General features: G+C 33.8%; 1 protein-coding gene across 1 annotated transcript in view; it reads right to left on the bottom strand.

Moving 5' to 3' along the window:
• The window catches only part of Octalpha2R (alpha2-adrenergic-like octopamine receptor), a 401961-nt gene that overhangs the window by 196634 nt on the left and 182466 nt on the right, over positions 1-22861 (bottom strand). Inside the window, exon 2 of the mRNA XM_089091151.1 lies at positions 17691-18193. Within this exon, the coding sequence (XP_088947277.1) occupies positions 17691-18193 (503 nt within the window). The remainder of the gene's footprint in view (positions 1-17690; positions 18194-22861) is intronic.

The raw sequence follows: 22861 nt of genomic DNA on the forward strand, positions 1-22861 counted from the left end.
TCTTTCGCTGAAATGAAAGAGTTTGAATATTTCAGTAGTGTTTCGTTGTGGTTTACCTTGTCTCAGTTACATTTTCTTGATTTTTCAAAGTTCATTTTGAATTTCTTTCCTTGAAATTCAAGATTTGGAATATTTCATTAGTGTTTGGTTGTTGTTTACCTTGTCACTGTTAGATTTTCTTGATTTTTCAAAGTTCATTTTGAATTTCTTTTGTTGAAATGCAAGAGTTGGAATATTTTAGTAGTGTGTTGTTGTAGTTTACCTTGTCACAGTTACATTTTCTTGATTTTTCAAAGTTCATTTTAAATTTCTTTTGTTGAAATGCAAGAGTTGGAATATTTCAGTAGTGTTTGGTTGTGGTTTACCTTGTCACAGTTACATTTTCTTAATTTTTCAAAGTTCATTTTGAATTTCTTTCGTTGAAATATTTTCGTGAAATATTTCTTTCGTTTAAATATAGTTGGAATATTTCAGTAGTGTTTGGTTGTGGTTTACCTTGTCACAGTTACATTTTCTTGATTTTTCAAAGTTCATTTTGAATTTCTTTCGTTGAAATGCAAGAGTTGGAATATTTTCTTAGTGTTTGGTTGTGGTTTCCATTGTCACAGTTAGATTTTCCTGATTTTTCAATGTTCATTTTGAATTTCTTTCTTTGAAATGAAAGAGTTTGAATATTTCACTAGTGTTTGGTAGTGGTTTACCTTGTCACAGTTAAATTTTCTTGATTTTTCAATGTTCATTTTGAATTTTCTTCGTTGAAATGCAAGAGTTGGAATATTTCAGTAGTGTTTGGTTGTGGTTTACCTTGTCACAGTTACATTTTCTTGATTTTTCAAAGTTCATTTTGAATTTCCTTCGTTGAAATGTAAGAGCTGGAATATTTCAGTAGTGTTTGGTTGTGGTTTACCGTGTCACAGTTACATTTTCTTGATTTTTCAAAGTTCATTTCGAATTTCTATCATTGAAATGTAAGAGTTGGAATATTACAGTAGTGTTTGGTTGTGGTTTACCTTGTCACAGTTACATTTTCTGGATTTTTCAAAGTTCATTTTGAATTTCCTTCGTTGAAATGCAAGAGTTGGAAGATTATAGTAGTGTTTGGTTGTGGTTTACCGTGTCACAGTTACATTTTCTTGATTTTTCAAAGTTCATTTTGAATTTCTTTCGTTGAAATGCAAGAGTTGGAATATTTCAGTAGTGTTTGGTTGTGGTTTACCGTGTCACATTTACATTTTAGTTATTTTTCAAATCTAATTATGAATTTATATATTTTAATTTCAATAGTTGTAATATTTAATTAGTGTTTGGTTTTGTTTTAACTTGTAACAGTTACATCTTCTTGATTTTTCAAATTTCATTTCGGATATTTTTCATTGAAATGCAGGAGTTGGAATATTTCAGTAGTGTTTGGTGATGGTTTAACTTGTCACATTTACATTATATTTTTTTTTAAAATTTAATTTTTAATTTATGTAGTTGAAATGAAAGAGTTGGTATATTTCAGTAGTGTGCTGTTGTAGTTTACCCTGTCACAGTTACATTCCCTTGATTTTTCAAAGTTCATTTTGAATTTCTTTCGTTGAAATGCAAGAGTTGGAATATTTCAGTAGTGTTTGGTTGTGGTTTACCTTGTCACAGTTACCTTTTCTTAATTTTTCAATGTTCATTTAGAATTTCTATAGTTGCCATGAAAGAGTTGGAATATTCAAGTAGTGTTTCGTTGTGGTTTACCTTGTCGCAGTTACATTTTCTTGATTTTTCAAAGTTCATTTTCAATTTCTTTCACTGAAATGCAAGAGTTGGAATATTTCACTAGTGTTTTGTTGTGGTTAACCTTGTCAAACTTACATTTTCTTTATTTTTAAAAGTTAATTTTGAATTTCTTTCTTTTAAATGCAAGAGTTATAATATTTCAGTTGTGTTTCGTTGTGGTTTACCTTGTCACAGTTACATTTTCTTGATTTTTAAAAGTTCATTTTGAATTTCTTTCGTTTAAATGCAAGAGTTGGAATATTTCAGTAGTGTTTGGTTGTAGTTTACCTTGTCACAGTTACATTTTCTTGATTTTTCAAAGTTCATTTTGAATTTCTTTCGTTGATAAGCTATAGTTAGAATATTTCAGTAGTGTTTGTTTGTGGTTTACCGTGTCACAGTTACATTTTCTTGATTTTTCAAAGTTTATTTCAAATTTCCTTCCTTGAAATGCAAGAGTTGGAATATTTCAGTAGTATTTGGTTGTGGTTTACCATATCACAGTTACATTTTCATGATTTTTAAAAGTTCATTTTGAATTTCTTTCGTTGTAGTGCAAGAGTTGGAATCTTTCAGTAGTGTTTGGTTGTGGTATACCTTGTCACAGTTACATTTTCTTGATTTTTGAAATTTCATTTTGAATTTCTTTCATTGAAATGCAAGAGTTCGAATATTTCAGTAGTGTTTCGTTGTGGTTTACCTTGTCACAGTTACATTTTCTTGATTTTTCAAAGTTCATTTTGAATTTCTTTCGTTGAAATGCAAGAGTTGGAATATTTCAGTAGTGTTTGGTTGTGGTTTACCTTGTCACAGTTACATTTTCCTGATTTTTCAAAGTTTATTTTGAATTTCTTTCCTTGAAATGCAAGAGTTGGAATGTTTCAGTTGTGTTTGGTTACTGTTTACCTTGTCACAGTTACATTTTCTTGATTTTTCAAAGTTCATTTTGAATTTTTTTCGTTGAAATGCAAGAGTCGGAATATTTCAGTAGTGTGTTGTTGTTGTTTACCTTGTCAGAGTTACATTCTCTTGATTTTTCAAAGTTTATTTTGAATTTCTTTCGTTGAAATGCAAGAGTTGGATTATTTCAGTAGTGTTTGGTTGTGGTTCACCTTGTCACAGTTACATTCTCTTGATTTTTCAAAGTTCATTTTGAACTTCTTTCATTGAAATGCAAGAGTTGGAATATTTCAGTAGTGTTTGGTTGTGGTTTACCTTGTCATGGTTACATTTTCTCAATTTTTCAAAGTTCATTGAATTTCTTTCGTTGAAATATAAGAGTTGGAATATTTCAGTAGTGTTTGGTTGTGGTTTACCCTGTCAGAGTTACATTTTCTTGATTTTTCAAAGTTCTTTTTGAATTTATTTCGTTGAAATGCATGAGTTGGAATATTTCAGTAGTGTTTGGTTGTGGTTAACCTTGTCACAGTTACATTTTCTTAATTTTTCAAAGTTCATTTTGAAATTCTTTCGTTGAAATGAAAGAGTTGGAATATTTCTGTAGTGTATGGTTGTGGTTTACCTTGTCATGGTTACATTTTCTTAATTTTTCAAAGTTCATTTTGAATTTCTTTCGTTGAAATGCAAGAGTTGGAATATTTCAGTAGTTTTTGGTTGTGTTTTACCTTGTCACATTTACTTTTTATTTATTTTTAAAAGTTCATTTTTAACTTCTTTCTTTGAAATGCAAGAGTTGGAATATTTCAGTAGTGTTTGGTTGTGGTTTACCTTTTCACAGTTACATTTTCCTGATTTTTCAAAGTTCATTTTGAATTTCTTTCGTTGAAATGCAAGAGTTTGAATATTTCAGTAGTGATTGGTTGTGGTTTACATTGCCACAGTTATACTTTCTTGATTTTTCAAAGTTTATTTTGAATTTCTTTCGTTTAATTGCAAGAGTTGGAATATTTCAGTAGTGTTTGGTTGTGGTTTACGTTGTCAGAGTTACATTCTCTTGATTTTTCAAAGTTAATTTTGAATTTCTTTCGTTGAAATTTATGAGTTGGATTATTTCAGTAGTGTTTGGTTTTGGTTCACCTTGTCACAGTTACATTTTCTTGATTTTTCAAAGTTCATTTTGAATTTCTTTCATTGAAATGCAAGAGTTGGAATATTTTAGTTTGTGTTCGTTCTGGTTTACCTTGTCACAGCTACATATTCTTGATTTTTAAAAGTTGATTTTTAATTTCTTTAGTTGAAATGAAAGATTTAGAATATTTAAGGAGTTTTTGTTTGTGTTTTAAATTGTCACAGTTACATTTTCTAGATTTTTCAAATTTCATATTGATTTTTTTTCGTTGAAATACAAGAGTTGGAATATTTCAGTAGTGTTTGGTTGTGGTTTACCTTGTCACAGTTACTTTTTCTTTATTTTTCATCGTTCATTTTGAATTTCTTTTGTTGAAAAGCAAGAGTTGGAATATTTCAGTAGTGTTTGGTTGTGGTTTACCTTGTCACAGTTACACTTTCTTGATTTTTCAAAGTTCATTTTGAATTTCTTTTGTTGAAATGCAAGAGTTGGAATATTTCAGTAGTGTTTGCTTGTGGTTTACATTGTCAGAGTTACATTTTCTTTATTTTTCAAAGTTCATATGTATTTCCTTCATTGAAATGTAAGAGTTGGAATATTTCAGTAGTGTTTGGCTGTGGTTTACCTTGTCACAGTTACATTTTCTTGAATTTTCAAAGTTCATTTTGAATTTCTTTCATTGAAATGCAAGAGTTGGAATATTTCAATAGTGTTTGGTTGTGGTTTACCTTGTCAAAGTTACATTTTCTTGATTTTTCAAAGTTCATTTTGAATTTCTTTCATTGAAATGCAAGAGTTGGAATATTTCAGTAGTGTTTGGTTGTGGTTTACCTTGTCACAGTTACATTTTCTTGATTTTTCAAAGTTCATTTTGAATTTCTTTCGTTGAAATGCAAGAGTTGGAATATTTCAGTAGTGTGTTGTTGTAGTTTACCTTGTCAGAGTTAAAGTCACTTTATTTTTCAAAGTTGATTTTGAATTTTTTTTGTTGAAATGCAAGAGTTGGAATATTTCAGTAGTGTGTTTTTGTTGCTTAACTTGTCACAGTTACATTCACTTAATTTTTCAAAGTTCATTTTGAATTTTTTTCGTTGAAATGCAAGAGTTGGAATATTTCAGTAGTGTTTGGTTGTGGTTTACCTTGTCAGAGTTACATTTTCTTAATTTTTCAAAGTTCATTTTGAATTTCTTTCGTTGCAATGCAATAGTTGGAATATTTCAGTAGTGTTTGGTTGTGGTTTACCTTGTCACAGTTACATTCTCTTGATTTTTCAAAGTTCATTTTGAATTTCTTTAGTTGAAATGCAAGAGTTGGAATATTTCAGAAGTGTTTGGTTGTGGTTTACCTTGCCACACTTACATTTTCTTGATGTTTCAAAGATAATTTTGAATTTCTTTCGTTGAAATGCAAGAGTTGGAATATTTCAGTAGTGTTTGGTTAGGGTTTACCTTGTCACAGTTACATTTTCTTGATTTTTCAAAGTTAATTTTGAATTTCTTTAGTTGAAATACAAGAGTTGGAATATTTCAGTAGTGTTTGGTTGTGGTTTACCTTGTCACAGTTACATTTTCTCGATTTTTCAAAGTTCATTTTGAATTTGTTTCGTTGAAAAGCAAGAGTTGGAATATTTCAATAGTGTTTGGTTGTGTTTTACCTTGTCACTGTTACATTTTCTTGATTTTTCAAAGTTCACTTTTAATTTCCTTTGTTGAAATGAAACAGTTGGAATATTTTAGTAGTGTTTGATTGTGGTTTACCTTGTCAGAGTTACATTTTCTTGATTTTTCAAATTTCATTTTGAATTTCTTTACTTGAAATGCAAAAGTTGGAATATTTCAGTAGTGTTTGGCTGTGGTTTACCTTGTCACAGTTACATTTTCTTTATTTTTCAAAGTTCATTTTGAATTTCTATCGTTGAAATGCAAGAGTTGGAATATTTCAGTAGTGTGTCGTTGTTGTTTACTTTGACAGAATTACATTCTCTTTATTTTTCAAAGTTCATTATGGATTTCTTTAGTTGAAATATGTTTTGTCGTGCTTTACCTTTACACAGTTAAATTTCCTGATTTTTTTTAGGTTAGGTTAGGCTAGATCAAGTTAGATTAAGGTTACGTTAGGTTAGGTTAGGTTAGCCTACGTGCGCGCGCGTACGTAGGCTAACCTAACCTAACCTAACTTAACCTTAATCTGGCTTGTAAATGTAACTGTGACAAGGTAAACCACAGCCAAACACTACTGAAATATTCCAACTCTTGCATTTCAAGGAAAGAAATTCAAAATGAACGTTGGAAAATCAAGAAAATGTAACTCTGACAAGGTAAACCACAATCAAAAATGACTGAAATATTCCAACTCTTGCATTTCAACTAAGTAAATTAAAATTGAACTTTGAAAAATCAAAAAATTGTAACAGTTACAAGGTAAAACAAAACCAAACACTACTGAAATATTACAACTCTTGCTTTTCAACGAAACAAATTCAAAATGAACTTTGAAAAATCAAGAAAATGTAACTGTGACAAGGTAAACCACAACCAAACACTACTGAAATATTCCAACTCTTGCATTACAACGAAAGAAATTCAAAATAAACTTGGAAAAATCAAGAAAATGTAACTGTGACAAGGTAAACCATAAGCAAACACTAATGAAATATTCGAATTCTTGCATTTCAACGAAAGAAATTCAAAATGATCTTTTAATAATCAAGAAAATGTAACTGTGACAAGGTAAACCACAACCAAACACTAGTGAAATATTCCAACTCTTGCTTATCAGCGAAATAAAATAAAACTTAACAATGAAAAATCTAGAAATTGTAACTGTGACAAGGTAAATCACGCTAAAACACTGCTGAAAAATTCCAAATCTTGCATTTCAACTAATGACAATCAAGAATAACTTTGACAAATAAAGAAAATGTAACTGTGACAAGGTAAACCACAATTAAACACTACTGAAATATTCCAATTCTTGCATTTCAACGATAGCAATTCAAGATGAACTTTGAAAAATCAAGAAAATGTAACTGTGACAAGGTAAACCACAACCAAACACTACTGAAATATTCCAACTCTTGCATTTCAATGAAAGAAATTCAAAATGAACTTTGAAAAATCAAGAAAATGTAACTGTGACAAGGTAAACCACAACCAAACACTACTGAAATATTCCAACTCTTGCATTTCAATGAAAGAAATTCAAAATGAACTTTGAAAAATCAAGAAAATGTAACTGTGACAAGGTAAACCACAACCAAACACTACTGAAATATTCCAACTCTTGCATTTCAACGAAAGAAATTCAAAATGAACTTTGAAAAATTAAGAGAATGTAACTGTGACAAGGTAAACTACAACAAACACTACTGAAATATTCCAACTCTTGCATTTCAACGAAAGAAATTCAAAATGAACTTTGAAAAATTAAGAAAATGTAACTGTGACAAGGTAAACCACAACCAAACACTACTGAAATATTCCAACTCTTGCCTTTCAACGAAAGAAATTCAAAATGAACTTTGAAAAATCAAGAAAATGTAACTGTGACAAGGTAAACCACAACCAAACACTACTGAAATATTCCAACTCTTGCATTTCAACGAAAGAAATTCAAAATGAACTTTGAAAAATCAAGAAAATGTAACTGTGACAAGGTAAACCACAACCAAACACTACTGAAATATTCCAACTCTTGCATTTCAACGAAAGAAATTCAAAATGAACTTTGAAAAATCAAGAAAATGTAACTGTGACAAGGTAAACCACAACCAAACACTACTGAAATATTCCAACTCTTGCATTTCAACGAAAGAAATTCAAAATGAACTTTGAAAAATCAAGAAAATGTAACTGTGACAAGGTAAACCACAACCAAACACTACTGAAATATTCCAACTCTTGCATTTCAACGAAAGAAATTCAAAATGAACTTTGAAAAATCAAGAAAATGTAACTGTGACAAGGTAAACCACAACCAAACACTACTGAAATATTCCAACTCTTGCATTTCAACGAAAGAAATTCAAAATGAACTTTGAAAAATCAAGAAAATGTAACTGTGACAAGGTAAACCACAACCAAACACTACTGAAATATTCCAACTCTTGCATTTCAACGAAAGAAATTCAAAATGAACTTTGAAAAATCAAGAAAATGTAACTGTGACAAGGTAAACCACAACCAAACACTACTGAAATATTCCAACTCTTGCATTTCAACGAAAGAAATTCAAAATGAACTTTGAAAAATCAAGAAAATGTAACTGTGACAAGGTAAACCACAACCAAACACTACTGAAATATTCCAACTCTTGCATTTCAACGAAAGAAATTCAAAATGAACTTTGAAAAATCAAGAAAATGTAACTGTGACAAGGTAAACCACAACCAAACACTACTGAAATATTCCAACTCTTGCATTTCAACGAAAGAAATTCAAAATGAACTTTGAAAAATCAAGAAAATGTAACTGTGACAAGGTAAACCACAACCAAACACTACTGAAATATTCCAACTCTTGCATTTCAACGAAAGAAATTCAAAATGAACTTTGAAAAATCAAGAAAATGTAACTGTGACAAGGTAAACCACAACCAAACACTACTGAAATATTCCAACTCTTGCATTTCAACGAAAGAAATTCAAAATGAACTTTGAAAAATCAAGAAAATGTAACTGTGACAAGGTAAACCACAACCAAACACTACTGAAATATTCCAACTCTTGCATTTCAACGAAAGAAATTCAAAATGAACTTTGAAAAATCAAGAAAATGTAACTGTGACAAGGTAAACCACAACCAAACACTACTGAAATATTCCAACTCTTGCATTTCAACGAAAGAAATTCAAAATGAACTTTGAAAAATCAAGAAAATGTAACTGTGACAAGGTAAACCACAACCAAACACTACTGAAATATTCCAACTCTTGCATTTCAACGAAAGAAATTCAAAATGAACTTTGAAAAATCAAGAAAATGTAACTGTGACAAGGTAAACCACAACCAAACACTACTGAAATATTCCAACTCTTGCATTTCAACGAAAGAAATTCAAAATGAACTTTGAAAAATCAAGAAAATGTAACTGTGACAAGGTAAACCACAACCAAACACTACTGAAATATTCCAACTCTTGCATTTCAATGAAAGAAATTCAAAATGAACTTTGAAAAATCAAGAAAATGTAACTGTGACAAGGTAAACCACAACCAAACACTACTGAAATATTCCAACTCTTGCATTTCAACGAAAGAAATTCAAAATGAACTTTGAAAAATCAAGAAAATGTAACTGTGACAAGGTAAACCACAACCAAACACTACTGAAATATTCCAACTCTTGCATTTCAACGAAAGAAATTCAAAATGAACTTTGAAAAATCAAGAAAATGTAACTGTGACAAGGTAAACCACAACCAAACACTACTGAAATATTCCAACTCTTGCATTTCAACGAAAGAAATTCAAAATGAACTTTGAAAAATCAAGAAAATGTAACTGTGACAAGGTAAACCACAACCAAACACTACTGAAATATTCCAACTCTTGCATTTCAATGAAAGAAATTCAAAATGAACTTTGAAAAATCAAGAAAATGTAACTGTGACAAGGTAAACCACAACCAAACACTACTGAAATATTCCAACTCTTGCATTTCAAGGAAGGAAATTCAAAATGAACTTTGAAAAATCAGACCTTTGGAGGGGGAGGGGCCGGGGGAGGGGGTCGTTCTGTGTCTCAATGCACAAAAAAGTATAAAAAATGGGGAAGGGAAGGGGAGGGGAGGAGGGGAGGGGAGGAGGAGGGGAGGAGGAGGGGAGGGGAGGGGAGGGGAGGGGAGGGGAGGAGGGGAGGGGAGGGAAGGGGAGGAGGGGAGGGGAAGGGGATTAGGAGGGAGGAGATGGAGGGAGAGGGGCCCCTTTGGGGGGCCAAAGGGGGAGGGCCCTTTGGGCCCCGGAGGGGGGGGTCTGGGGGAACCTTGAGGGCCGGGGGGCCCTTTTGGGAGCCCAGTGGACCTTTGAGGACCGGTGGCTTCCTTCGGGGTTGGGGTAGAGGGATTGGAACCCTTTGGGGTTGGGGTAGAGGACCTCACAACACTGTTAAAATCGAACTTGTGTATTATAACGACCACAAAGTTTTACCCTCAAATTCTCTCCTAAAATCTCTTCAAAAATCATATTTAAAAATGTCTCTAACTGTTTCGCCGAAATAATTCCATAAAATGACTAAAACGGTTTCGCCCAAATAATCCCTAAACGTAATTTCAGCGTGTTCCTTTTGTTTGGCATCCCTGTGCTTTCACTTTGTCCCGGAGACAATTCTCTTTGGGAATGCACCAAATACATTAATTAACTTGACGTCATCTGTCAGACATTCCCTGGAAACAATTTGATTAATGACTGACAGCACAGGTGTTCCCCGGAAACTCATATCATTTGGCTCGAACAACAACAAGAAGGGAGTGACAAACTTCCTGTTTTTCCATTCTCACTGACAAAGACTTTAAAGCCATCAAATAAATTGACCAACACACATAACCATCCATGAAAACCGACATAAATGTGACAAAGTTCCTGTTTTTTCATTCTCACTGACAAAAACCATGAAAAAAGACATAAATGTGAGAAAGTTTCTTTTTTTTCATTCTCACTGACAAAAACAATAAATCATCCATAACCATCCATGAAAAACATCAAATAAATCGAACAACACACATAACCATCCATGAAAACATCCATAAATGTGAGAAAATTCATGGTTTTTCAAGTGAGAAAATTCCTGTTTTTTCATTCTCACTGACAAAACCATAAACCACGTGGTACGTTCCGGAGTAGCACCCCCCTTTCTACTAACTACTAATACTGCTACTACTAGCCTACTATTACTGCTACAACTACAACTTCTACTAGTACTGCCACCACTACTACTACTACTACTATTACTATTAGGCTTACTACTTTTACTACTACTACTACAACTAAGACTGTTACTACTACTACTACTAATACTACTGCTACTACTACTGCTACTATTGCTACTACTGCTACTAATGCTGCTACTACTACTATTATTACTACCACTACAAATATTAATTTACTTCTACTATTACTACTACTACTACGACTACTACTACTACTAATACTACTACTACTACTACTCTACTACTACTACTACTGCTACTACTAATATACTACTACTACTACTACTACTATACTAGTACTACTTCTACCACTACTACTGCTACTAATGCTGCTGCTACTATTAATACTACAACTACTAATACTACTACTAAAAATACTACTACTACTACTACTACTACTAATAAATACTACTACTACCATTACTACTACTGCTACTACTGCTAATACTACTAATTTTACTAGTAGTAGTACTACTACTACTCTTATTACTACTACAATTACTACTAATTGCTACTACAGCGATCTGTGCCGTTAAGTATAATAATATTATATTTTTAGATGTAGATACCCAAAAAGCTTAATCTTGACACAATAAGCCGTTCCAAAAATATTGCTTTATATTTTAATTTGGTTGAACTTTCCCCTCAACGTTTCCTCATATGTTCATTTGTTCATTTTATATTCTCATTTAAATATAATCAGTTTAGTGGTATTAGTAGTAGTAGTGGTAGCAGAACTAGTAGTAGCAGTAGTAGTAGTTGCCTTTTTGGTCAATTGATCATCTCCCTTATGATTTCCTGAAAGTTCCAAATTAATATACTCAGTAATTCCTGCATATACATAACGTGTTTTCATCTAGTTCAACACTCCTCTCAACATTCCCAGAAAGGCACATCTGAATGCCCTTCGTCTTTTTTAAAAGTAAAGATCAAACATGCCCACCTTTCTCAGTAACATATATACTATATACAAACAATTAACGAATTGCCTAGCTTACACCCCTTGCACTCAGGACTGTCGGGAGATTGACATCCCCAAAGACATAATTACTTTACCTTTCGACAAAGCTGAATAAAATAGCTATATTAAAATTTTAACTAGATGTGTTTTGGGATATGATGGCCGTGGCGGGGGGGGGCTAGATGTCTTCCGTTCACTTTTGACTATTAAAAAAGGCACTAGTACTTCCGACTTCCAATTAAATGAGCTCCATCTAAAGTTTATATAACCATCCATTCTATAAGAACCTTATATGCCCCGGGGTATAACTTAGAACCCTTACCACTTGGTTCTGGGTGCTCATCACTTGGAGGCATTCTTATATGTTCTTTGGACTATTTTGAACAAAATACCGCATCAAAATTTCGATTAGATACGTTTGAGACAAAGAGGCTGTCGGGGGGCTAGTTGATGCTAGTTGCCCTCCATCACTTTTGACTCATAAAGGGATCTAGAGCTTAACATTTCTGATCAAATGAGCCTCTTCCAGAGTTTTTACGACCATCCCTTCCATACAAACGTTATATACCCCGGGGCTTAACTTACAACCCAAGCGCTCAGACTCTGGGAAGTTTTTTGAAACCAGAAGGCCATGTTTTTGATCTTTGGACTATTCTCTTAACAAAATGGTTGTCTCAAAATTTTCATCAGATTTATTTTCAGAAAAGAGGACTTGGAAGGGGAACAGTTGACCTCCGATCATTTTGGCTCCTAAAAAGAATACTAGAACTTCTGATTTATAATCAAATGAATCCTCTTCGAAGTTTATTCGACCACCCCTTCAATAACAACATTTTTTGCCTTTGAGGATTTACTTACAACCTTTTCTCCGTAGAGCTGAGGGCGTGGGGGGTTATCATCCCCAGAGAAATAATTACTGGGCCTTTCAACGATGGTCAACAAAATGGTTATCTCAAAATTTTGATTGGATGTGTTCGTGGAAATGATGGGATGAAGGGTGGTTGATTGCCCTCTAATCATTTTCGACTATTAAAAATGGTACTAGAAAATTCAATATCCAATCGAATGTGCCCCTTTGAAGTTTCTACGACAACTGAATACGAATTGCCCTGGTCTAGAAAACATAATAAATTATTCCAGTATCGCTCTTTACTTAGACAGCGCTATTGCGGTGCCCATGATTCCTGATCGTTCAAAAAAAAAAAAATTCCGGAAATCTACGCCCTCGTTCATGAAAAACTCTCTCTACGAAAAATTCCTCCATGGAAGGCTCCTCTCGTGTAAAATCCCACCTCCCTTAGAAAACTCCCCTCGGACAATTAAATCTTCGCTGCAAACTCTTCCAGAAAATCTCCTGCGCACAATTCAACCTGGAAAATTCTCTTTAGCCTACTTTCATTAGAAAAAAATCCTTTTATTAGATTTCTGATTATTTTTCAAGTCCTGCCGAAAAATTCCTCCCATCGTGGAAAATTTGTTCCGGAAATTCAACCTAACCCCTGCAAAAGATGTTGTCCTCCGAAAATGCTCTGTATTCAGCATATAACAAACATTATATGTAAATAATAGGCAAATTTCATAACTTACAGATTATCCTCACAGGCTCTGGAGGGGGGGGGTCATGTCAGTCTGAAAGGCATAGTTATTGAACCTTTCAACTATACTGAACAAAATGACTGTCTTAAAATTTTGATTTGATGTTTTTGGAGAAAAAAGGGGGGCGTAAGGGGAGCTAGTAAAACTCCATTATTTTTGGAAACTTATAAGGAACACTAGAATTTTTGGGTTCTGTTTGGTTGAGGCCTCTTCCGTTCATCTAGAACTATTGGTTCGTTAATATCACTCCCAGGGAAAAAAAAATACACATCCGGATTTTTTTTTGGCAAAAGATACAAAATTTTATTATTAGGAGGTGGAAGCTTGTAACTTCTACAGTATGGTTCTCTGATACGCTGGATCTGACGGTGCGATCTTGATTCCTTGACCTTAGGGGCTGTTTACTCTGTTTTTTTTTTGTTTTTTTTTTAAGATTAGGCAAATTTTCTCAGGCTCTTAACTTTTGATGGGTAACATTATGGTAAATGAATTTTAAACATTTGGAATCAGGACAAAAAGCCAATACTTTTTATGTATTAAATAAAAAAAAAGTTTTTTTTAACTGAAAGTAAGGAGCTACATTAAAACTTAAAAGGAACAAAAATTGTTCCATATATGAAAGAGGCTGTCCCCTCCTTAACGCCTCAGTCTTTACGCTAAAGTTTTTTACTGTCTTAAAAAATAGAATTGTGAGAAAGAGTCAAACTTCAGCGTAAAGAGCGTGGCGTTGAGGAGGGGACAACCCCTTTCATATACGGTACAATTTTTGTTCCTTTTAATGTCGCTGCCTTACTTTCGATTAAAAACACTTGTTTTTTTTATTTGATTTTATGATCGTTTTTTAATTAATATAGCTTTGATCTCGGCTTACTGTACATGAATAATTAAAATGAAATTTGCATATTAATTTTATCTTTTTTGGCTAAATGGCTAATTTTTTTGGGTTTTTTTGGCAACACTCTGGGGGGCTGTGTCGACACCAGAGTTTTGATATATGATTTTTAAACTATTTTTAACAAAATGGCTATCTTAAAATTTTTATCAGATTCATTTGGGAAAAAAGGGCGTGAGGGAGGGGCTGGTTGCCCTCTGATTACTTTTGACTCTTAAGAAGGACACTAGAACTTCTGATTTACAATCAAACGAGACCCCTTCGAGGTTTATTTGACGACTCCTTCCGTATGAAGTGCCTCTGGAAAAAAGTAAACTTTGAAGCTGTATGGTGTTTACTATAGGCAACGCTATAGCGTTGCCTCTGAAAAGTGAACTACAACTTTCAATTTACAATCCAATGAGCCCTCTCTGAAGTTTATAAGAGCATCTCTTCCATAAGAACCATTTGTGCCCCATAGCTAAACTTACAACACCTATCCCCGGGCCCTTGGGGTTTCTGTCAACACCGGAGTTTTTGTTATCTGATGTTTGAACTATGTTTAACGAAATGGCTATCTCAAAATTTTTTGGAAGGGTTCGGGAGAAAAGGGCGTGTGGAGGTAGTTGCCCTCCGATATCTTTTGACTCTTAAAAAGTGAACTAGAACTCGAATCAAATGAGCCCTCTCTAAAGTTTATACGAGCATCCCTTCCATTGGAACCATGTATGCCCCGTGACGTGGGAGGCTGTATTGACACCAAAATTTTTGTCATCTAGCCTTTTAACTATTCTTAACAAAATAGCTATCTCAAAATTTTTTATCTGATGCATTTTGGAGAAAACGGCGCGGAGGGAGGGAGGCTAGTTGCCCTCTAATCTCTTTTGACGATTGTAAAGTGAACTATAACTCTCAATTTACAAACAAATGAGCCCTTTCGGAAGTTTATACGAGCATCCCTTCCACAAGAACCATATATACCCCCAGGGCATATCTTACAAGCCTACCCCCACGCCCTAGAGGGTTGTATCGTCACTAGAATTTTTTTATCTAACCTTTTAAGTATTTCTAACAAAATGGCCATCTTAAAATTTCATCTGATTCATTTGGGGGAAAAAGAGCGTGGGGGTGGAGGCCAACTGCCCTCTGATCACTTTTGACTCTTCAAAGTGAACTATAATTTTCAATTTCCAATCAAATGACACCATTCTTAAGTTTTTACGAGCATCCTTTCCATAAGAACCATATATGCCCCCAGGGTATAACTTACAATGCCTGCCCCCGGGCCTTGAGGGGCTTTTTTGACACCAAAGTTTTTGTTATCTGACTTTTGAACTATTTAAAAAAAATGTCTATCTAAATTATTTTATCTGAGGCATTTGAGGAAAAAGCGTGGGAGGGGGAGGGGGTTGAGGGGTGAGCTCCCATCCGATCACTTTTTACTCTTAAAAAACAAAACTAGAATTTTCAATTTTCAACCAAATGAGCCCTCTTTAAAGTTTATACGAGTGTCCCTTCCATAACAACCTTATATGCCCTCAGGGTATAAATTACAACACCGGCCCTTGGGCCCTGAAGTGTTGTGTTGACACGGACGTTTCTTTTTCATCTGACCCTTGAACTATTTATAACACAAAGGCAATCTCAAATTTTTTATCTGATTTTTTTGGGGGGGGGGGAAAGGGCGTGGTAGGGGGAGGGCTAGTTGCCCTCCGATCTCTTTTGACTCTGAAAAATGAACAAGAACTTTCAATTTCCAATCAAATGAGCCCTGTCTGAAGTTTATACGAGCATCCCTTACGTAAGAACCATATTTGTCCCCAGGGCATAACTTACTACGCCTTCCTCCGGGTCCTGGGGGGTTATGTCCACACCGGAGTTTTGTTATATGATCTTAAAACTTTTTTTTAACAAAATGGCTATCTCAAAATTCTTATCGGATGTATTTGGGGAAAACAGGGTGTAGTGGAAGGGGGGCAGTTGCTCTTCAATCTCTTTTGACGAGCCTGCCTTCTATAAGAACCATAGTTGCCCCGAGGGGACAACTTACAGTGCCTGCTTCTAGGCCCTGGGGGTTGTGTTGACCTCAGAGTTTTTTTAATATGATCTTTGAACTATTTTAACAAAATGGCTACCTCAATAATTTTATCTGATCTATTTGAGGAAAAAAGGGCATGGGGTGCTAGTTACCCTCCAATCACTTTTGACTCTTAAAAAAAACACTAGAACTCTCGATTTACAATCGAATGAGCCCCTTTTAAAGTTTATTCGAAGACTTCTTTCATATGCCTCTGGGAAAAAAATAATAATAATAAAACATTGGAGCTGTATGGCCTTTACTATAGGCAACGCTACAGCGTTGCCTCTGATTAGACGAACAATAATTTTGTATAAGTATGTTTATTTTTCATCGAAATTGGCTACATGTTATTTTCATTGAAACTGGCATATTGACATTTCTGGCCAGAAAAACAATATAAATAGGTCACAAATTCAAGGAAAAAATCGTCTATATATATATATATATATATATATATATATATATATATATATATATATATATATATATATATATATATATATATATATATATATATATATATATATATATATATATATATATATATATATATATATATATATATATATATATATATATATAATATATATATATAATATATATATATATATATATATATATATATATATATATATATATATATATATATATATATATATATATATATATATATATATATATATATATATATATATATATATATATATATATATATATATATATATATATATATATATATATATATATATATATATATATATATATATATATATATATATATATATATATAAAAAAAAAAAAAAAAAAAAAAAAAAAAAAAAAAAAAAAAAAAAAAATATATATATATATATATATATATATATATATATATATATATATATATATATATATATAATATATATATATATATATATATATATATATATATATATATATATATATATATATATATATATATATATATATATATATATATATATATATATATATATATATATATATATATATATATATATATATATATATATATATATATACAGTCAAGAAATAGTAAAAATGTGTAATGAACATAAACATAAATTCCAATAAAATATTTAGAAATCTTTATGATATGTTTAAGATATATACGAAAATTACTAATATTTTTTTTCTTAGAAAATAGCCGATATCTTTTCTTTAATCAGTGTCGTATTTTCTTTGGTGGTAACAGTAAACATTGACTTAAACGAAAAATTAGCAGTACGAAATGACATTACGGTTCCTACTAAGTTAGGTAGCCTAATAATTTAGGTAAGTAAGTAAATTTTCTTTCTCATAAATAAAGTATAGAATATGTTCAGCCCAGACCTTTGATTCTCTTCCACGGTTTGATCGATCTGTAAGAAAGTTTCCATTAGACATTTCAAACATAAGTTTCATAGGAACTTCTAGGCTTATTTCCATGCTCAATGTCTTTTATATTTCTAAGAAAAACTTACCTCAAATTCTTTGATTCCCTGGAAGAAGAAAGACAATCCGACTTCTGCTCCGGTGAGCCTTTTTCACTTTGAATCATCGGTGAACAATGATTTATCTCAGCCTCATTGTTCCCATTACACAATTCACTATTATTTTTTCTCGTTTGATTTACGGTCATATACTGATTAGCTTCAATTTCTTCGGCTCTCTCCGTTACTTTTGCTGGTGGCTGATTTCCTAAGATTTCCAACGTTTTCACATGATTTACTAAAGCACATTCGCTGTCATCTGACCTATCATCTTTGCTGAGATTTACGGTGCCAATACAGTTCTTCGTTTGAATGGATATTTGTTCAACGGTTTTTCGTTGTGTGGATTTTCGTTTTGCAAGCCTTTCGAGAGCTCGCTTGGCTCGAGCTCGAGTTGCCATGTATATTCGGACATAAACGAACACCATTATGCAGCTTGGAATATAAAAAGATCCAAGAGCAGAATATAAGACGTACCACTTATCAGTGCTCAACTGAAAAGAAAAAGCAAAAGTTTTGATGAATCCTTAGTAGAAAAAAATATTTGCAAACAATAAAATAAACAAACAAGACCAGGAGCTTTTAAAGCTCAAACCAAAGAGTATTGAAAACTGACAGGAGAGAACTAAACTGTTCTTTTCTAAGGAGAAGCAACCGCACAATAAAAAATTCTCTAGTAAAATTTATTAGGCTAAATAGATAGCATAAGTAAAAATACCAATTTCATTTATGCGACACTATCTAACTCTTCCCGTCAAAATTGTTAAATTGAGTAAATACTTAAAATAAGTCCAAAATAAATCTTTTGAACAAATCATTAAAAAATTTAATCTCTCCCTTGCATACTCCACTTACCATAAAAATCTTCCTCCCCAATTATTATCTTATATTAATTGTAATAATTTTGAAGGCCTCTGCCTCCGTTCATCCAATCGTTCCTTTATTGTCCCCAAGTGTGTCCCTAGCTCCGCCCAGCGATTCCCCATTTATTAATCTATACTTCAATGGAATATAATATCCTCCAGTGCCGAGCTATCCACAAGTTTTCGCACGCTGTATAACAATGTTACTAAACTTTGATACCAAATAAATACTTTTTATACCAAATAAATACTTGGTATTTATACCAAACCCTTTTTTATACCAAATAAATACTTAAGTAAAATATGGCTACAATAAGACGCAATTGAAGCTTTGGCTTGTCACAGTAAATTGAATTTCCATATATGAAGTGCTGTACTTGCGGATAGCTTTGTAGCCGTACAGAAAAACAAGCAAGACAATATTCTCTTCAAGTTAGATTAAATAAAAAAAAAACAAGTTTTTTAAACTGAAAGTAAGGAGCAACATTAAAACTTAAAACGGACAGAAATTATTCCGTATATGAAAGGGGCTGTCCCCTCTTAAAGGCCTCGCTCTTTACGCTAAAGTTTTTTATTCTTTAAAAACATAAAGTTGTGAGACAGAGTCAGACTTTAGCGTAAAGAGAAAGGCGTTGAGGAGGGGACAGCCCCTTTCATATACAGAATAATTTCTGTTCGTTTTAAGTATTAATGTCGCTCCTTAGTAGAAAGGCCTTATTGAGTCCCAAGAGTCACCCCTGCTGCCATCTACAATTTAGTCTAACTCCGTCCGAACACCAAATATGGGCATAGAGTCCCTAGGGAGAACACGTGTGCTGTCAGTCGTGACGGGGCACCAAATATGGGCATGGAATCCCCAGGGAGAACACCTGTGGAATGTTGTTGTTGATGTTGTTGTTTGACCAAGTTCACGCTAGGGTCGAATGTTAAGATCCAGGAATAGGGGACAGGGTCAATAACACCTCTTCCAAGGTCGATTTATTTTTTGTTGTAGTTTGGCCAAGTGCACGCTCGGGGCGAATGTTAAGATCCAGGAATAGGAAACAGAATAACGTGTTCCCCTTTTTTGAATCAATAATGCCCCTTAGAAACAACAAATTAGTTCCCCTTTCTTGAATCAGTAATTCCCCTTAGAAACAACAAATTAATTCCCCTTTCGTGAATCAATAATTCCCCTTAGAAACAACAAATTAATTCCCCTTTCTTGAATCAATAATTCCCCTTAGAAACAACAAATTAATTCCCCTTTCGTAAATCAATAATTCCCCTTAGAAACAACAAATTAATTTCCCCTTTCGTAGATCAATAATTCCCCTTAGAAACAACAAATTAATTCCCCTTTCGTGAATCAATAACAAACTTCGACCTGGAAACAATTTTCCAGGAGAATTGTTTCCGGGCGAATGTTTTGATCTTAGAGATGAAGAGATTAACGCGGGAAAGGGTTTCCAAGTCATTTCAAATGTGACAGCGCAGGGATGCCAAAAACAAAAGGAACACGCAGAAATTACGTTTAGGGGTTATTTGGGCGAAACCGTTTTAGACATTTTAGGGAATTATTTCGGCGAAACAGTTAGAGACATTTTCAAAGATGATTTTAGAAGATGTTTTAGAAAAGGATTTAAGGGTGAAACTCTGTGGTCGTTATAATACACAAGTTCCATTTGAACAGTGTCGTGAGGTCCCTACCCCAACCCCAAAGGGCTCAGATCCCCCGACCCCAACCCCAAACGACTCCCATCCCCACTACCACAACCCCGAAGGAAGCCCCCGGTCCCCAAAGGTCCCCCGGGCTTCCAAAGGGCCCCCGCCGTCCCAAAGGCCCCTGAGCCCCCATTTTTAATACTTTTTTAAGGCTTTATTATATTTTTTCAGAAGAAGTTATTTTCTTAATGTCCATCCTAAACCCATTTTACAAGTTGAAATGGGCGAAAGCGTTTTAGACATTTTAGGGAATTATTTCGGCAAAACAGTTAGAGACATTTTAAAAGATGATTTTAGAAGATGTTTTAGAAGAGGATTTGAGGGTAAAACTCTGTGGTCGTTATAATACACAAGTTCCATTTGAACTTTGTCGTGAGGTCCCTACCCCAACCCCAAAGGGCTCCGATCCCCCCTACCCCAACCCCGAAGGAAGCCCCCGGTCCCCAAAGGTCCCCCGGGCTCCCAAAGGGCCCCCGCTATCCCAAAGGCCCCTGAGCCCCCATTTTTTAATACTTTTTTAAGGCTTTATTATATCTTTTCAGAACAAGTTATTTTCTTAATGTCCATCCTAAACCCATTTTACAAGTTGAAATGGGCGAAAGCGTTTTAGACATTTTAGGGAATCATTTCGGCAAAACAGGTAGAGACATTTTAAAAGATGATTTTAAAAGATGTTTTAGAAGAGGATTTGAGGGTGAAACTCTGTGGTCGTTAGACTACACAAGTTCCATTTGAACAGTGTCGTGCGGTCCCTACCCCAACCCCAAAGGGCTCAGATCCCCCTACCCCAACCCCCAAGGGCTCCGATCCCCCTAACCCAGCCCGAAGGAAGCCCCCGGTCTCCAAAGATCCCCCGGGCTCCCAAAGGGCCCCCGGTGCCCCAAAGGCCCCTGAGCCACCATTTTTAATACTTTTTAAGGCTTTATTATATCTTTTCAGAACAAGTTATTTTCTTAATGTCATTCATAATCCAATTTTACAAGTTGAAGTAGTTATCTTTTTCACAACGACTTAAATTTACGACTTTTTGCACACCCCTAGATCAAGCAATACTTTTCAAAAGACATTTCAGAACAAGTTCCTTTCTTAATGTCATTCATAAATCCATTTTACAAGTTGAAGTAGCCATCCCTTTCCCCATAACTTTACTTTACGACTTTTTGCACAGCCCCAGCATCAAGCAATACTTTTCAAAGGCATTTCAGGACAAGTTCTTCTCTTGATGTCCTTCCTAAACCCATTTTAAAAGTTGAAGTACTTATCTTTTTCCCCACGACTTTACTTTACAACTTTTGGCATACCCCAGCATCAAGCAATACTTTCCAATGGCTTTATTATATTTTTGCAGAACAAGTTCTTTACGTAATGTCCTCCCTAAACCAATTTTACAAGTTGAAGTACTCATCTTTTCCCCCACAACTTTACTATAAGGCTTTTCGAATACCCCACCATCAAGCAATACTTTTCAAAAGGCTTTATTATATCTTTTCAGAACAAGTTCTTTACGTAATTTTCTTCCTAAACCCATTTTAAAAGTTAAAGTAATTATCTTTTCCCCCACGACTTTACTTTACGACTTTTTTCCACACCCAAACATCAAGCAATACTTTCCAAAGGCTTTATTATATTTTTTCAGAACAAGTGTTTTTCTTAATGTCCTTCATAAACCAATTTTACAAGTTGAAGTAGTTATCTTTTTCACCACAACTTTACTTTAAGACTTTTTGCACACCCCAAGATCAAGCAATACTCTTCAAAAGACATTTCAGAACCAGTTCCTTTCCTAATGCCCCTCCTAGACCCATTTTACAAGTTGAAGCATCCATCCGTTTCACCCACAACTTTACTTTACAGCTTTTTGAATGCCCCAACACCAGGCAATACCTTTCAAAAGACATTTCAGAGCAACTTTTTTCTTAATGTCCCTTCTAAACCTATTTTCCAACTTGAAGTACCCATCCTTTTCACCCACAACTTTACATTACAGCTTTTTGGATACCTCAACACCAAGCAATACTTTTCAAAAGGTATTTCAGAACAAGTTCCTTTCTTAATGCCCCTTCTAAACCCATTTTCCAACTTGAAGTACCCATCCTTTTCACCCACAACTTTACATTACAGTTTTTTGGATACCTCAACACCAAGAAATACTCTTCAAAAGACATTTCAGAACAAGTTCCTTTCTTAATGTCCCTCCTAAACCCATTTTACAAGTTGAAGCATCCATCCTTTTCACCACAACTTTACTTTACAGCTTTTTGAATGCCCCAACACCAAGCAATACCTTTCAAAAGGCATTTCAGAGCAACTTCTTTTCTTAATGTCATTCCTAAACCCATTTTACAAGTTGAAGTAGCCATTCTTTTCCCCATAACTTTACTTTACGACTTTTTGCACACCCCCAGCATCAAGCAATACTTTTCAAAGGCATTTCAGGACAAGTTCTTCTCTTAATGTCCCTTCTAAACCTATTTTCCAACTTGAAGTACCCATCCTTTTCACCCACGACTTTACTTTACGACTTTTTGCATACCCCAACATCAAGCAATACTTTCCAATGGCTTTATTATATTTTTTCTGAACAAGTTCTTTACG

This window comes from Artemia sp. Qi Xiang Cuo, chromosome 6, assembly GCF_049724085.1.
Source record: "Artemia sp. Qi Xiang Cuo chromosome 6, ASM4972408v1, whole genome shotgun sequence".
Taxonomy (NCBI): Eukaryota; Metazoa; Arthropoda; class Branchiopoda; order Anostraca; family Artemiidae; genus Artemia; species Artemia sp. Qi Xiang Cuo.